Below are 18,470 nucleotides of genomic sequence, written 5' to 3'. Positions count from 1 at the left end.
GGTGAAGTCAGAAACTTCGACAAGACAGTCCCAATACCAGCAGATACATTCAATAAATATTTTGTAAGCTGTGCTGATGATATCAAAAAGCTGATCAGTAAACCCAATGTAACATGTATAGATTATCTGAAGAGAGCAAACCTAAATCATAATAGGGCCAGATCATCATTGAAACACTTCAAAGAGGTATACCAACATGAAGTTCTTAAAATAGTCAAAGAAATGAAAAATTCATACAGTACAGATATTTTTAATATGTCAAACAATCTATTGAAAGAAATCATACATTACATTGCAGCACCATTAACATATTCTATAAACCTGTGTCTCATAGAAGGGTTTTTTCCTGATCCTCTCAAGCTATCCAAGGTAGCTCCAGTCTTTAAGAAGGGTGTCAAATCAGATCCTGCAAACTACAGACCAATTTCACTAATTCCAGTACTAGGAAAAGTGTTTGAAGGCATAATATATAAGCAGATGTGTGAGTACCTAGAACTAAATGGTATGTTAAGTGCATCACAGTTTGGTTACAGAAAAGGAAGTTCAGCTATACATGCCATAGAGCTCTTAGTCAGAGACATTCTAGCAGCATTTGAGGACCATGCGCACGCACAGGTAACCTTATGTGATCTGAGCAAAGCTTTTGACTGTGTTGACCACTCACTTCTGCTCTCTAAACTTGAGTACTATGGAATATTTGATAAAAGTTTAAAACTCATCAAATCATACCTCAATAAAAGGAACCAGGTGGTGAGTTCAGGAAGTCATCTGTCAAACATACTCGAGGTTCAACATGGAGTGCCACAGGGATCTAAATTGGGACCACTTCTTTTCCTTGTACACATAAATGACTTACCAGGAAATATAGATGTAAAGACATATATGTATGCAGATGACACAACTTTTCTATCTGTAAACCATGTACTTGATAACCTTGTAAGTGATATGAAATTGGCAAAAGAAAACGCAACATCATGGTTTAATGCCAATGGTCTGCTATTAAATGAGGAAAAGACCCAGAATATGTGGTTCAGTCTATCAAAGACTACAAAAATAGAAAAACAAAAGGCAAAGTTTTTAGGTATTGTACTTGACAACAGACTAACATGGAACTCTCATGTTGATCACATAGTGGTTAGGTTGTCAAGAGTTATATATTTGTTGAAGAGACTGATGTGTTGTGTGACATTTGAGTACGTAAGGACAGCGTACTTCGCCTTTTTTCAATCTGTTTTAAGGTATGGGTTAATACTCTGGGGAAACAGCAGAAAAATAAATGAAATTATGGTGATCCAGAAGAAAGCAATCAGAGTAATGGCTAACGTAGATAATAGAACACATTGTAAACCATTGTTCATTAAATATAAAATTTTAACAGTAATTAACTTATATATTCTTGACAGTGTTAACTACATACTTGCTGAACTACCTAATTTAAGTGTAACAAATGAAAGGCATGGCTACTATACAAGAACGTGTACTTCTCTGCTGTTGCCACAAAATAGATTAGCTAAAACTAACAATAGTCATAAGTGGTGGTGGTGGTTGTTGGGATGTTTAAGGGGGACTAAACAGCGAAGGTCATCAGTCCCCCATAGTCATAAGTATATGGCAATTAAAATATATAACAAATTGTCTAAAAATGGGTCAATCAAGCCTGACAAATTATTTAAAGATAATGTTCATAACTTCTTGTTAACTAATCCATTCTATTCATTAGAAGAATTTTTAGAAATGCGCAATATCAACTTAAATATGTAAAAATTTATTTTGTAAAATTAATAGGTTAAGTGAACTGACGAAGTCTATTGCATGTAACAATGCTGAATGACTAATAAAGAATCTGAATCTGAATCATCAGATCAGCAGACACTTTCAAAATATCCTAAATTCAAAATGAAGTGAAACTGAAAGTGGAAATGAAAAAAAGGACAAACAGAAAGGTGTTTTCATTCATGTTGGCACAAATTCCATCCAGAACTGCAGTGAGGAAAAATAATCAATGGAACACGGAACTTGATCTGCTCAGCAAAAAGTGTGTTTGCAAATTCAAAAATTGTCATTAGTGCAATTTTACACAGGTAAGTAAGTGATACACACATAAATAAGATAAACAGTGGAATCAGGGAACAGTGTGACAAGCTGGATGCAATTTTTGTATAAATTTGTAAGTGGTAAGTGTCTGCGAAAGAATGGGCTACACTTGAATAGGTTAGGTTCAATGACTTTCAGCAAAATGATCGTGGACATTCACAGATTCATTAAAAGCAAGGGAAACTGAAAGCTTCTGAAAGGGTTGAGAAAACAAAAGTGGTGATCCAAAATGGAAGCTGTAAATATAAAGAAACAAATGAGGCTCTTCAACAAACTCAAAAATTCTATCTTGAATCTTGATGCTTCTAAATATAAACGGTTTAGCAGAAAGACGTCCAAATCTGTGTTACTCTAAAATTGATGAACTGCAAGTTATACTTTCTGACATGACAAACATACGGGTAGTCGGCTTAAATGAACGCTGGCTCACAAAAGAATGCGTAGACGTTCTAAATAAAATTAATAATTTCAAAGTTCCCAGCACCTTTTAGAAAAAACAAATCTCATGAGGTCTCCTGTATCTTACTGCATGCCTCTGTAAACTTTAAAGTGAAAGAAGATTTTAGTTATCTAAATGAAGAATGTATTTTTGAAAGCTATTGTGTAGACCTGTGTGATTTAAATACTGTGATAATATCAATTTATACAGAATTCCTGGGAGCTCTACTACTGAATTGTTCTTAGAAAAATTTCAGTATCTCTTAGATAAAATTAAAAAAGGAAGCAAGAAAAAGGTTGTGATTGCAGGAGACTTCAACTTAAATACATTATTGAAAGCAGTAACATTGAAAAATTTCATGACTTAATAAAAAAAAAATCTGGTTTTAAGTTAAACTAAACTATGTGCACTAGAGAAAACTTCCACTCTGTAACCTGCGTAGATAATATTACTACAAATTATCAGTTTGATGATACAAGGAAGTTTTGCCTGGATCTAGGGATTTCTGATTACTCAGCTTTGTTTATAGAACTCCCCAAAACAGAGAAACTAAAATCTGAATCTTATATCAAAGGAATTCTAGCAAAGAAAATTTAGAGTTGTTTCGTGATAAGTTGAGTGTTATAAGCTGGCCTTTAAATGACTGTGATTTAAACAACAAAAATTTTGATAATTTTCTAAATTGTTTATTGGGTGTATTCAATGAAACATTTCCCCCAAAATCTTTTCAAAAGAGAGTCAGGAATAAACGAAATTGGACTACACCAGGCATAAAAATTTCGAGTACCAGAAAGAGACAGGTGCACAATGAGCTCAAAGAAGATAAAAACCTTAATTTTGTAACATATATTAAGTGCTATAAGACTGTATTCAAAAAAGTGATAATGGCAGCAAAAAAACTGTCAAATAGTACATTCATAAACAAACAAAGAAATAAAACAAAGGCAGTCTGGTCTGTTGTGAAATGAGAGTTGGCAGTCAATTTTAAAAGTCAAGAAATTTCTCAAATTAGGTTTCAGGGTGATATTATTGTAAATTGTGTTCAAATGTCAAACTGCTTCAATGATTCCTTTGTCAATATAGAAAAATCTGACATAGACATGACAGCCCATCAGGACAATATGATTTTCAGGCATAGAGATGACATACAGAACATTTGTTTTAAAAAAATCAGAAAAATCACTCAGAAAGATGTGAAAGACACAATATTATCATTAAAAAAAGGAATACCTTCAATGGTAATCAAGGCAGTATGCCATATTATTTCATACCCACTGACTATTATTGTAAACCCGTCCTTTGAACATGGGTCTTTCCCATATATCCTAAAATATGCAGAGATTAAGCCATTATTAAAAAGGGATCACCAGAAGATAAGGGAAACTACCAGCCTATTAGAAAATTTCCTTACAGTAAATGACATTATTTGTAAAAATCAGTTTGGTTTTCAAAGAGAAAAAAGCACCATAAATGCCATCAGAGAATTTACAGAAAAAACAAGCACATCACTAGACCAGGGTACAAAAGTCTCAGAAATATTCTGTGATCTAACGAAAGCCTTTGACTCGGTGGACCACTCATTATTACTTCACAAACTGAAGAGCTATAGGATCGAAGATACTGCATTACAGTGGTTCAACTTTCATCTTACAGAAAGGAAACAAAGAGTTATTTTAACATCAAATTCAGTTAACTACCACTCCAAATGGAAAACCATTTCCCAAGGAGTTCCACAGGGTTCAATACTGGGTCCTTACCTGTTCTTGTTGTGTATAAATGATTTACCATTAAATATTGAAGTTCATTCAGTCTTGTTCGCAGATGACACCTCAGTCCTGATAGAAAATGATACAATAGAAAAGATTCCAAATAGGAAAGAAAATGTTTGGGGAAACTGGAATCCTGGTTCCACAAAAATGGACTAAAGCTCAATGTCACTGATACCCAGATAATGCAATTTGTCTCTAAATTGTCAGCGATATGTCCTGTAGAAATAGCCCATAATAATTGACTGATGACAGAAGTGAGCCATGTGACATTCTTGGGCCTAAACCTTAATAAAAGTTTAAACTCGAAGACACATATGGACTTCCTGGTAAATAAATTAAATTCCCTAGCTTTTGCAATGTTAATTTTATCTAGTGCCACTCATATGGACACAATAAAGACAGCCTACAACAGTTATTTTGAATCTGTTATTAGGTATGGGATAATTTTCTGGGAACTGCTAATTCGTCAGATGAAATTCATTAGAAACATATGTTATGCCCACAAAAATGAGTCATGTTGCCCATTGTTCAAGAAATTAAAAATATTAACAATTACTTCATTGTACATCCTTGAAATTTTGATTTTTGTATGTAATAATAAACATAATCTTGAAAAGTTATGTTTTAAGCATAGCTATGGTACTCGTCACAAGGAAAACATGAGCTTCACTTAAAGCTTTACGCTCAGACACCACTGTACATGGGGCTAAAAATATATAACAAATTAAAAGGAAGAAACACATTAACAGTGGACCTTGGTTCACTGAAAAGTTTACTCCAACATATTTTAATAGAGAAAAGTTAATACACCATTGAAGAATTCATGGAAGACAGTCTGTCATATTGAACGATAAAAATCTATAGCTAATATTGCAGTGTTGTCTGTGCACAACAAAGGAAATTGGTAAACTGTTAATTTATAGTAAATAGTGTAATATTGTATTTATTGGCATTATTCTTTAAACAGTGTAAAAAGAATTTCTGTAAATCATTATACATTATATTTTTGCTAAACTTGGTAGTGTCTCCTTACAGCAGATTGTATGATCTGTGCAATGTATATAATGAGACTAATAAATCATGTTTTACATTTTACTCTCTCTATCTGAATCAGTGCATGCATCAGAGGGAGTGCAACATCTTGCTCATTGGGCTCACACTCCATCCATCTCATCCTGAGAAGCTTTCTTTCTTCCTCCCCTTCTGGGCACTTCACTATTTGACAGGCAGTGCATGTCACTCATCCTTGCAGTAGTGAGTAGTGTAATTATTAAACTGACAGTACTCCCATATTTTCAATTGCAAAGCAACTTTTGAAATCAGGTTTCAGTATTTCTGCCTTTTATTTGCTACCCTCCATTTCTGTTTGTCATACATGAGCATGTGGGCACTTTACATATGACCAGTACTACTTCAGTTTTGGGTGAGATTTTTCTATAAGAACTTAGTGTAGCAGTCATTGAGGGCTTCATACATTGTCTTTTTGACAGCAGAGGCATTTCATTCAGCATCTCTCTGTCTGTATACATATCCTTTGTTTTGCAGCTAATATGCAGTAGTCACTTTTTCATTAGAAGTTTCTTTAAAGTGACTTTATTCCATGGTGGGTTCCTCCCATCAAGAACTGTTCTGCTATAGGTACATATCTGTCCAGTGCATGGTCAATTATTCTTTTAAACCTGAGTCACTGTTCTCTACATACTCCTGCCGAGAGGTCAATGTTTTGAGCTGCTCTTTGAGATATGACTTGACTGCCTCATTATCAAGCTTTTTTAACATGTAAATGTTTCAGCTTGTTTCAGTTGCCATTTGTTCTTTATTAATTAACATTGATACAGCTATCTGATAGTCACTGATAATAGTTTCATTATGGACATCCTCAAAAAGACCAAGTTTATTTGTTGCTATTAGATTGAATATATATCCTTCATGAGCAAACTATTTATTCCAAGTAGTAGTTCGAGAAAGTATTTAGTATTATTTCGCAGTATGTCTTGTCATGCTTACCACATACAAAGCTGTAATGAAGCTAATCAGTTGTGATGTTTAGAGTCTGCTGTAATAAGAACTATATAATTGAGGAACATACGTATTAGTAAACTAACAATTTGTGGAGCTTTTGGCTACATCTAAGACTGAGTCTGGTGGTTGATAGAAGAACATTCTTGGTACTGAGTCTTGTTCAAACACGTGCATGAAACTCCAATTTCCACTTTGGTGGTTTGAAGTCTCTTGTCTACTGTAACAAATATGCTGCCACCATTCCTTTTTAGCCTATAATTTTATTACATACGTAACTTTACCCCCAAAATAATGCTACTGTAATATTTTGGATTTAGCCAGCTTTCTGTACCTAGTATAAAGTGAGGTACCTTTGCTTTTTGGGCTTATTTTACCAGTTTCTCAAAAGGTTTTAACAGGCTTGTCTGTAGGTCATATTTCTTTGGATGTTACACTAGTACTTGGGACTTCTACATTTATCATTATTTGGACTGAATGGAGAGTCAATTAAGCTAAAAGAAAACCTTTGTGCTAGTTAGTCACATGGGTTAGCAGTCTCAGATAAGTAGTGTTCTCCTGACATGTTTAGGTTGATCCTAGCATTTTAAGCTGTTCTGCACCCAAGAAATCATAGCCTAGACTATCACAGAACCTTCAAAGTCTCTGGATCAAGCCTTCTCTCTGACTCAGAAACAAAGGGTCGCAATTGGTTCTGGGGACAGTGCTGCAGATTGTGAGATTCATTGAACCTCCATGAGTGTGGTTAGTCTTCTCGACCTCCTCTGCAAATCTCTGGTATGATCCAAGTACAACCTTAGAGCTCAAATGACAGGCATTATTTGTACCAACCTGCAACACAATCTACAGTTAGTTGTATTCAGTTCCCTCAGTGGATACCGCATCAGCCTCTTCAACATGTTGAAAGTAGTCTCCAGGCATACAACAGAGAGCAAGCGATGAGACTTCCCATTCTTTGCCACAATATCCCTAAGGAGCACCATTATTTGCTCTACATTCAGATTACCACTGATTGACAGGTTGGTACACGTTTGTGCTTGCTTACTCCTGATGTGCTACAGCATGCCTGCCAACAGTTGAAGTGTGTCTCAATGGCTGAGTTTCAGTAGAAAACAGCACCTCAGGCTTGTTGGTTAGTAGGATGTGTGTACTGCCCTGAGTTCTCCCTTGTCCCAGCCTTTCTTTTAAGGGCCTTTAGATCTACGACTGACAAGCCACTAAGTCAGTTGGGCAACTGGTGATAGATCATGTACTTTCTATAGAGGCCCAGTAGCCGTGGTAGACGATAGTACTGCAGGGTTCCTCCTAAATGGGCAGGTGTGCACTACACACCAGAGGCTGCTGACAATCTAGCTAACCATGTAGAAGATGTACACAAACATTTTTTCATTGTTGTCATAATTGTAGGAGACATGGAAGTATCAGTATAAGGTCCATGAAACCCTCCCATGGGAGAGAGTATTAAAATTCTTATGGTTAACTACCAAAGCAGTCAGAACAAAGTGCCACAGTCTGAAACACTCCTAAAACTGCAGTGACACTCACATAATACTAGTTAAGAAAGCTGGTTAAAAACTGGAATTGACAACACTTAGATTTTTGGGAAAATTCAAGCAAATATTGAAAGTATAGGCTAATGGAAAATGGGAATAGTGTACTTGTCACAGCAGACAAAGAACTCAAATCCATGGATATAAAAATTGAAGCTGCAGGCAATGTTGTATGGGCGAGTATCAGTGTCAGGAGTGGGCATAAAATTATAACTGGATCTTTCTATTGACCAGCAGGCTATCTCCTGATGTAACCAAAAACTTTAGAGAAAATCCCTGTTATCTAGTATTTAAATTCTCTGATCATATTGTAATCACTACAGGAGATTTTAATCACCAAACAGTCAGCTGAGATAATTACAGTTTTGTTAGTGGTAGTTGTGGCAAGACATCTTGTGAAACATTACAAAATGCCTTCTCAGAAAACTACCTAGAACATATAGTTTGAATCTGCTTTCATGATGTAAATACGATCAATCTAATGGCAACAAATATACCTGACCGCTTTGATAATGTCCACATTGAAACTAGTAACAGTGACATTGAAGCAGTTGCAGCAACAATGATTGCCCAAATACAAACGTCAACTAACACAAGTAGAAAGATTTACATTTTAAGTAAACTAGGTAAAGAAGCAGTAGTAGTACAATATCTCAGTGAGGAACTTGAAACTTTTATCTAAGAACAGGAGCATGAAACTTTTAGCTCAGAACAGGAGCATGTAGAGTAAACATGGCTTACATTTAAAAGAGTAGTTGACTGTGCACTGGATAGATGTATATATAATAGAATAGTTCATGATGGGACGAGCCTTCCATGGTATTCAGTCAGTGTAAAGAAACAGAGACGACATAGATAGGGAGCTACTGAATGAAACACATTTGACTCTCAAGAGAGCAGTGCATGAAGCCTTCAGTGACTACCATAGCATAATATTATTAAAACAATTATTTAATTGGCTAGATTAAAAATCTACTCACTAAGCAGTGGCAGAACACACACACATAAAAGATTGTTGTGATTGGCAAGCTTTCGGAGCCAGTGGCTCTTTCTTCAGGCAGAAGGGTTGAAGAGGAAGGAAGGAGAATGATGGAAAGGACTGGAGAGGTCTAGGAAAAGGGGTAGTATCAGGAAGGTTACCCAGAACCGCGGGTCAGGGGAGACTTACCGTACAGGATGACAAGGAAACACATTTCTGTGTTGGTTACAAAATATCTAGTCATCTAGAAACTTCTATAATTGGTGATTTATTTTCTTTTTTGTAGAATAAAAATATCATGATTTCAAACAGTATGTTCTTTAAGTCTAGTTCAACCTGCTAAAACATCAAAATTATAAATGTCAGAACATTAACAGTAATTACAAGTATTTTCATTCCCATGAACTATGTATTGGGTGCTATATTAAAGATAAGGACTGATTAGTATACTAGTCTGTATATTAAAGAACTTTGACTTGAATGTACTGTTCAGCCTGTGAACATACCTTGAATGATCAGTTTAAGTGTGGATGGTGCTTCCATTGCCACTTTATGGCAAGAAGATTCGTCAGCATGGAAAGCTGATTGTGGGATCAGCATACACTGCAGTGATATCAGTGAAACGTACAACTGTTGTCGTGTGACAACAGAACTGTCATTGAGATTTTTGTACAAAAATACCACCCAAGTTTCCAACTTTTCTGGTGTATTTTCCAAAAGTTTTCTTTTATATTAGCCTTGTCCTGACAATTATGTACATTGTAGATCTGGCTCTGAGCACTGTGGGACTTAATATCTGGGGTCAGCAGTTCCCTAGAACTTAGAACTACTTAAACCTAATTAACCTAAGGACATCACACACATCCATGCCCGAGGCAGTATTCGAACCTGCGACCGTAGCGGTTGTGCGGTTCCAGACTGAAGCGACTAGAACCGCTTGGCCACTCTGGCCGGCTGTAGACCTGGGTCACAGTGGTTGCCCATGGGTGACAACAAAAGTTGTTGACTGCTACTTAGAAATTATAGTTTGTAGGTAATCCAAGAAGAAAGCAATGTAAGTGTGTACTATGTTCATGGAGGCAACTGGGATGGCTGTGTCTACCCAGATAGTACAAAACTGTCCCTACATGATTGGTTTGTTCTCTAAGTGTCCATTATGATCAACCGTACAAAACCTCCGGGCAGTGTGGGTTGGTGGATGTGTAGTTCTCTTCATTAACAAGAGCAAAATTTGTGTCTGACATCTGATGATCATCATTGAAGAGAGTGGAGGTGGACAGATACCAACACACACCTGAGGCATGTAGTCCCACTGTAATACACACTCTCCTATGCAGTTATTTTACTAAATTTTGATCTTGGATGTGTTACTAATGGTTTATGTAGGCAATCAAACTAAAAATTACTTTATGTATTGCCTGTTGGCTTCTTGTTTCAGGTCCTTTGGCAAACTTTTGTTTAATGGTTTCCCTAATACTTTTCCAGCTCAAGTAGCTGCCATCATCAAAGGTTCACCCTTCATTGCTGCTGGTAAACTGGAGTCAAGCCTATGACCAGAGATTATATGTACCTGTTGTGCCAATATATGAGGGTTTGGCCAATATATTAGGGTTTCCCTGATAATTATCGCTTTAGGTCTCCTCATGCTGCCTGCAATGGTCTTTAGCTCCAGCTTGGGAATCCAGGAGCCTCAAGGTAAATGGATACTGGATTTCTGTAGGTCAGTGAATGGCCATTGCAGGTAGCAAGGGGAGAAAAACAGTGGTAATGATAACGGGGAAGCCCTTAAACGTTGGTGTGATGGGTACATATAATCTCTGGCTTTGCTTGGAGTTGACTCCAGTCCACCACCAGCAGTGGAGGCTGAATCTTTGACAAAGCAAGCCACTCATGCTGACGAAATGTCTGGAAAATCCTTAAACAAATGCCAGCCAAAGATCTCAAGACAGAAACCACCAAGAATTATGTCAACAAGTCATCACAAAACCCTCAGCAATTTTGTAAAAGTTGTTTGCTCATCTTTGAAACTCACAAATGCTGATTTTGAAATGTTTTTGTCGGGTCACACAAGGCAGATGGAACTATCTGTTACAAGTAATAAAATGAGTGCCACTTCAGATTGGACATTTATTTTAGTTAACAGGGCAATTGCAATCTTTAAAGCCAAAATCTAAATAAGTACATTAAATTCATTCACTAACAGTTTCATGAGAGAACTGTTACATAGAATCAACTCTTTGCCAATGTATAATTTTTCCTGTTTACTTTGAGATAATGACTAATAAGAAAATCATTTCCTCACACTAACAGTTTTCAAAAAAATCTGGGTAGTTCTGAATAAATCAACATTTAAAGTTACTGTATAGCAGAGATGCTGAGTCGCAGATAGGCACAACGAAAAAACTTTCACAATTAAATCTTCTGCACACACACACACACACACACACACACACACGTGCGACTGCAGTCTCAGGCAACTGAAACCACACTGCGAGCAGCAGCACCAGCGGATGATGGAAGTGGCAGCTGGGTGGAGGTAAGGAGGAGGCTGGGGTGGGGAGTGGGAGGGGTAGTGTGGTGGGGTTAGTGGACAGTGAACTGTTGGAGGTTAGACGGAGGGCAAGGGAGACATGCGGAGGGGGGGGGGGGGGGGGTGAAGTAGCGGAACAGTAGAGAAATAAAAAGGCTGGGTATGGTGGTGGAATGATGGCTGTGTAGTGCTGGAATGGGAACAGGGAAGGGGCTGGATGGGTAAGGACAGTGACTAACGAAGGTTGAGGACAGGAGGGTTACAGGAACATAAGATGTATTGCAGGGGAAGTTCCCACCTATGCAATTCAGAAAAGCTGGTGTTGGTGGGAAGGATCCATGTACCACAGGCCATGAAGCAGTCATGTTTGGCAACATGTTCAACATCAGGGTGGTCCACTTGTTTCTTGGTGGCTATTCATGTGGACAGACAGCTTGTTGGTTGTCATGCCTACATAGAATGCAGCACAGTGGTTGCTGCTTAGCTTGTAGACCACATGACTGGTTTCACAGGTAGCCCTGCCTTTGATGGGATAGGTGACCAGACTGGAGTAGGTGGTGGTCGGAGGATGTATGGGACAGGTCTTGCATCTAGGTCTATGCAGGGATATGAGCCATGAGGTAAGGGGTTGGAAGCAGGGGTTGTGTAAGGATGGACGAGTATATTGTGTAGGCTTGGTAGACAGCAGAATACCACAGTGGGGAGGGGTGGGAAAGATCGACAAGAGGTAATCGAAACCCTGGCGGAGAGTGTAATTCAGTTGTTCCAGTCCTGGGTGGTGTTGAGTTACGAGGGGGATGCTCCTCTGTGGCCAAATGGTGGAACTTTGGGAGGTGGTGGGAGACTGGAAAGATCTGACATGGGAGATTTGTTTTTGTACAAAAACATATCTCCTGTTTTTTATTACCTGTAATTTAAACAAAGACTGTTTTCATCCTTACGTGGATTTCTATCAACAGAAATGGAAAATGTTAAGTGGAGATGTTGAGCTGCAGACAGGCACAACTAAAAGACTACTAAGCACAAAGCTTTCAGCCAGAAGGCCATCTTCTGAAATAGACAGTGTCACACACACACACACACACACACTTACACTTTCATGCAAATGCAGCTGTCACACACTTGACCACTGTCTTCGGCTGCTGGGGCCAGACTCTCTCTCTCTCTCTCTCTCTCTGTGTGTGTGTGTGTGTGTGTGTGTGTGTGTGTGTGTGTGTGTGTGTGTTTTGTCTGTTTCAGAAGAAGGCCTTCTGGCCGAAAAATTACATGTCGAATAGTCTTTTTGTTGTGACTGACTGCGACTCAACATCTCCCCTTTATGGGGAGTGGCAACCTATCCTTTTCATAACATTATCAACAACAATATTTTTTCTATATATCATCAACTAATTATATGGAATAAATTGTCACATCAAACACAGTACTAGTTCCAACAATGGAAAATCCAGAATGGAATGTAACAATTGTTACAGTACTAGTTCCAGTTAATATAACTAATTCTGGTATTAATAAACACTACACCTACTATAAAACTAACTATTTCTGCCACTATTATAATAACAAAGAAATATGGGTAACACAGGATGGGATAACATCCATATGGGAAGGAGAGATTGCTACTCACCACATAGAGAAGGCATGGAGTCACATACAGGCACAGTGAAAAAGAAAACTAGAAATATTTTTAGCTTTCAGATAAGGTATGTCTTCAAAAGTAGAACTTTCACACATATACATAACAACAGTTCATGCACATATGACCACGTGTGTGTGTGTGTGTGTGTGTGTGTGTGTGTGTGAGAGAGAGAGAGAGAGAGAGAGAGAGAGAGAGAGAGAGAGAGAGAGAGAGAGTGTTGGTTTTTGTTGTTTTGTGAATGTGTGAGAGCTCTACTTCTGAAGACGGACTTCTTAGAATTATTCTGTTTTATTGTACCTGTCTACGACTCAGTGCCTCCTCTTTGTGGTGAGTAGCAATTTATCCTTTCCTTATAGTGTAAGTTCTTGTCTGCCACATTCTACAAAGCATTCCGTAGCTCCCCAGTCTGTAGGTATACCCTGCCAGTTCCTTGGGTGCTGCAGAGAGCATCATGGTTGCATCTGCCTCTTCTGTTATCTGTCAGCTCCCCTGGTTGCAAGGGATGACTCACGTGATCCAAGGGATCATTGTTGCTGCCCGTGACGAGTGCAGGCACATGCCAGCCCACATCATCCAGGTTCCAGTTCCTTGGGCAGTGAGACATGGCCCATGGCTACATTTCCACACTGGTATTGTTGTTAAGATCACTGTTGTTAAATAAAGTAAATTCTATGGAAACTAGGGTATAATTTCCCCTCCCAAGTCCTCCCCACCCACACCCCACCTCTCTTTCTCTCTCTCTTTCTGAATATTGCTTATTTTACATCATTTATTTTTTACAAGCCATGCTGTAGGTGAGCTGTGCCATTATTTGACGGGTGTAGATTCCATGTGATGTGTTATCTTAAATGAAATGGAAGACATAAGACATTTATTGTAACATTAGGTGTCATTAAATTCAAACTCAGGTCAAACTTTACTCACCGCTGAGAGTTCTCAAACATTTACTTGTAGGGCCACAATATGGAACTCCTGCATAAACAAGCTTTGCATCTTTTTTGATCCTTAACAAAATATTTAAAAGGTTTTTTTACTGCCAGACTGTATTCTCTGCAAGTGTACTGAGTCTTCTACAGTCATACTGTTTGGTTAGTGTGCACTAGCTGGTGAATCTTACATTCTGAAACATTTGATACGCAATGAATATTTTTTTTGGCGGTGGGAACATTGTCAAGTTGTGTCGGAATTGTTCCATTAAGTGACAAGTGGACACGTGAGTAGGACGGTGCTGGAAGCTAGAAGTGTTGATCAACTATAAGGAAATGTATCAGTCATGGTAAAAGTTGAAAGTATTGCGAGGAAGAACTGTACTAGCAAATCAAGTGATTATTCATTAATGATTACATACATCAAAGTTAAGCAGAGGGAGCGAGTGTTAACTTATCTAGTGTGAATAGAACTGAAGTTACTGATTATAATTTACTCAATTTAACAACCTGTAGGAGACTGTAGTATAAGTAGAAATGGACATCTTTGAAAGAGTTAATATTAAATAATGACTTCTCTGGAGTGACAATTCATCATTGTGGTTTGCAAAACATGGGTGTGGAAGGCATAGTTAGAAACTTCTGTTTTCAAACCAATAAAACAAGTTCATATACTTTGTGTTATCTTTTATAACGTATCCTGATCACGTATAGTTACAGACACATCACGAAAAATTAGATACATGATTTATTGTTTATGTCAGACATGACCTGTTGTAAGTCATCTCCCTTAAAAATCCGTTCATCAAATAGTATATAAATGGTAATGTAACTAATATTTGTAGTGGGAGCTTATATCTGTCTTTCTTGTAGGCCTTTTCTGCATCAGTGGATCTTAAGAGAATGTGCGGGATGGTTCCTTTGAAAGGGCACGGCCGATTGCCTTCCCTATCCTTCCCTAACCCGAGCTTGCGCTCCGTCTCTAATGACCTCATTGTCGATGGGACGTTAAACAACACTAACCTAACCTAAGAGAATGTGTAGATTAAGCATTTTGACCATTTGTAGAGGTCACAAGGAATGGGTCACCCTTCTTCCTTTCTTATCTGCTTGGCAACTTGTCTTATAATGTTGTTTGATTTCAGTGAGCTTCATCACATGAATCACTTTCCCAGAGGCAGACATGTGTTCATTTCCAGTTCTGCAAAAATTTTATTCTTCATTTCTATCATTAACATTTCTTTTCCACTTCTGGATTTATTTCAGTTTCCAAAATCACAAACTGCATTAACTTAGCTTAGATCAGCCCTATGTGATATTTTCCATAAAAATGTAGTCAGTATAAAGATGGAATACTAGACTGCATTGTGTGTCAGAATACTAATTGTTCTGAAGTGGGAAAATCACAAAGGCTGTAGTGGGAGTGAAAATGATTTTATTTAGTTTTCAGTTAAGATATGATTTGAACAGATGTTCAGTGTAGCTGATTCTGAGTGTGTTCCCATAATTTTTCCCACTGTGATTGAAACCAGCCACAGAGATCACCGTAGGAGAGGGATAAAATGGGTGATGATGGTTGACCTTGTTAAAATGTAGTACAGCATGACGAAATATGTCACAGTGCATGGCAACTTCTGATAACAAACAATTTAGACTACAGGTTCTAAGAGAAAGGATGCAAATATGCATATTGACAGCAAGCTGATGGCATGTTTTTGTAGCATTGCTGAACTTGCACTTTCCAGCAGAATTGGGTTGCTAAAATGGGTAACAAACTTGTATAGACAATTAGTGATACAACATGGTATTCTTACTTGCATCTAGACAAATGACAGAGTGGGAAGAAAGTAGGACTCCGAGGAACTTTGTTCATTTCATATGAAAGAATAATGAAATTATTCCATTGACTCTAATAAATGAAGATCAAAGATATACATATATGTCTGCATAGTATGTAATTAAAAAAATAATTTGTTACTTCTACTCTCTTTTGTTTGTGCAACAACACAGATGCATCTCTGGGGTGGATGAACCCTTCTTCCACAGTACAGAAACATTGGAATCACATGATTATAACAATTTCCATTCATTTATTCAGTTTCTTTCACTTCCCCTGCATCCTGGCAGAGAAAGATATAAATTTGGTATTCTGTAAATTAATTTATCACAGGTGTAACCAGAATGAATGATATGCGCATACTTAACTTCAAATTGTTCACAGGGTTGGTTCCTTCTGAAACTAAGCTTCGCAAATGGTAACCTCATCCTGGAGCTGTTATGAACTGTATTTTAAGAAACATACCAAAAGCTGCAAGGTGAATTGCTTTCATTTGACAAGCATTTTCAGTATTTCAGAACATCTTCAGGAACAAAAACATCACTACAGTGTTAACATGATTACAATTCCAATCATGTTTATCAAGACAGTAGAGTGTTGTAGAATTTTCATGAGGAGTGACTGAACATAGTTCACTCATAACAAGAGGCTAGATGGCTTTTTTGACATTATGTGTTATGTGAGATAATTATAAAAGTTAAATCAAATGTATATGAGCAGTTCATTTCACTGATTAAAGAAACATAAATGTGAGGTTTTTCTTGAAACACAATTTAAAGAACTTTTTGTCACCGATTGACATCATAAATGTGTTTTGAATTATCTTATTCATCTTTCAGTATATTACATTACTATTGTTAATTTCTCACGTCTGTTCTCTGTTGGTAAGAGTCTTTTCTTTACACCATCATTTCTCTGTAATATTTTCCTTCTGTATACTAAGCTTTTCCTTCTTATGTATGTTTTGTGCTCACAAAGGTTTTTCTCTTTTGTTTTACTCAATTGAATTCCTGTTCATATTGTGTTAGTTGGAGGGAAGAGTGTTCAAGACCATAGATACTGTAAAATATTGTTGACTACACTGCAAAAGTGCAGCACTAGGTAAATGCTTCTGTAGTCTTTCACAAGTTTTAATTGTCATTTGGTGGAACCACAAACTGTTCGTATGTGCGATCCTGAAGGGTCTGCGGTAATGAATGCTCGGTTGTGTTTGAGTGTTCTGTTGTTGTATGCTGTTTGTGTCATGAGAATTCTATTTCATAATAATTATTATGTTTATTGGTAAAGATTATTTTTTGAAACACTCCTTAGTTTGGTTGTTGGGATAGATAACATAGCGGAAAAAGTGGCAGGTAGATTGAAAGGATAACTTTTTCGTAGTTCTGCATATTTTACACCAAAGGTAAAAATGTTTACCATGTTTCATTATTTCTTTATCATATGTGATTGTCTGCAGTATGTATGTATCCACAGAGCTCAATAATTTTAAATTGTTGTTTGACAGGTGTGGGACTGAGGCGGTCATTGGATATTGGGAGAGTGTACTACTACTTTTTGGATGGCAAGGAGACTCCACAAAGTATGGATATGATTCTGGAGTGTACTTAGTGCCTGAGATGGATGGTGTTCGCGTGCTCTCTCTGTTCTCTCATGAAATGATTCAGAAAGTGCCAGTTGTGGTGCAAGAAATTTTTCGAATCAATAGTAATGATCCTGGATCTTATTTATTTGAAGCTTCAAAGCAGTTCCAGGTACAAAAATTACAGTGAGGGACATTTCAAAATTTTTCAAGCAGTATGACTGAATAAAAAATGTCTATCATCACTTTACAAACATTAAGCATAATAACCATTGTTTAAAACATCTGCCGAACAGTGATGGAAATACAAAATTCGCATAAAAAAAAGAAGAAAAAAAAAAAACACACACACACACACACACACACACACACACACACACACAGTGCATTATTGTTTAGGTTAGGTATTTAAGTACTTCAATCATTTCTGCTGCTTGTGTTGTACCAAAAGTGCTTTCCATCCAAATTAGGTGCCCTAGGCTGGGTAACAGCCAGTCTGTTGGTTCATATCATGATTCTGCAACACAGGAAAAGTTTTTTCATTGGTATCTGTCTAACATTTATCATTTTGTATCTAGAATATGTAGCTGTACATTATTGTTCAACATGTGAATATTGGGTTTGAGAATGTTTGATGCTCTGTGATGAAGTCTCTGTCACTGCCAAACCTTGTATAATGTAAAAGAAAAAATGTTATAGATGCCATACAGATTATTCTGTTAGTGTAATTGTTTTGTCATAATGTTAGCCAATAAGTATAGATCACCCCTGACTGACAGTAGTCCATTTTCAGCAGGGACATAAAATTTTTCTATTGAAAAGATTGTTTATAGTTCTGTGATTCACAATTATGAATATGGGAAATGAGACTGGAAGACTTCATGTTGTAACCTTTTTATTTTATTGGCTTCTATTTGCATGTGACCTGTTATCTGTTGGCTGAGATGGGTCATGTTTATGCTGTATAAAATTGTTCATATATTTGAAATGAAGATTATTTGTTTTCAGCGTCTTTTAATGAAGTAGCAAAATATGAAAGTTACTGCAATGGAACAGTCACAGTTGCATATTTACCTGTAAAGGTCATATGTTCAGAAGTCAGTGATTAAGTA

General features: G+C 37.1%; 1 protein-coding gene across 2 annotated transcripts in view; it reads left to right on the top strand.

Moving 5' to 3' along the window:
- Positions 1 to 18,470, top strand: part of LOC124802912 (vacuolar protein sorting-associated protein 16 homolog) — a 202,616-nt gene that overhangs the window by 104,385 nt on the left and 79,761 nt on the right. For both annotated transcript variants that reach the window (XM_047263982.1, XM_047263981.1), the window contains exon 6: positions 17,284 to 17,530. In XM_047263982.1, the coding sequence (XP_047119938.1) occupies positions 17,284 to 17,530 (247 nt within the window). The remainder of the gene's footprint in view (positions 1 to 17,283; positions 17,531 to 18,470) is intronic.

This window comes from Schistocerca piceifrons, chromosome 6, assembly GCF_021461385.2.
Source record: "Schistocerca piceifrons isolate TAMUIC-IGC-003096 chromosome 6, iqSchPice1.1, whole genome shotgun sequence".
In the NCBI taxonomy this organism is placed as follows: domain Eukaryota; kingdom Metazoa; phylum Arthropoda; class Insecta; order Orthoptera; family Acrididae; genus Schistocerca; species Schistocerca piceifrons.
This window is presented reverse-complemented; position numbering and strand designations above follow the sequence as displayed.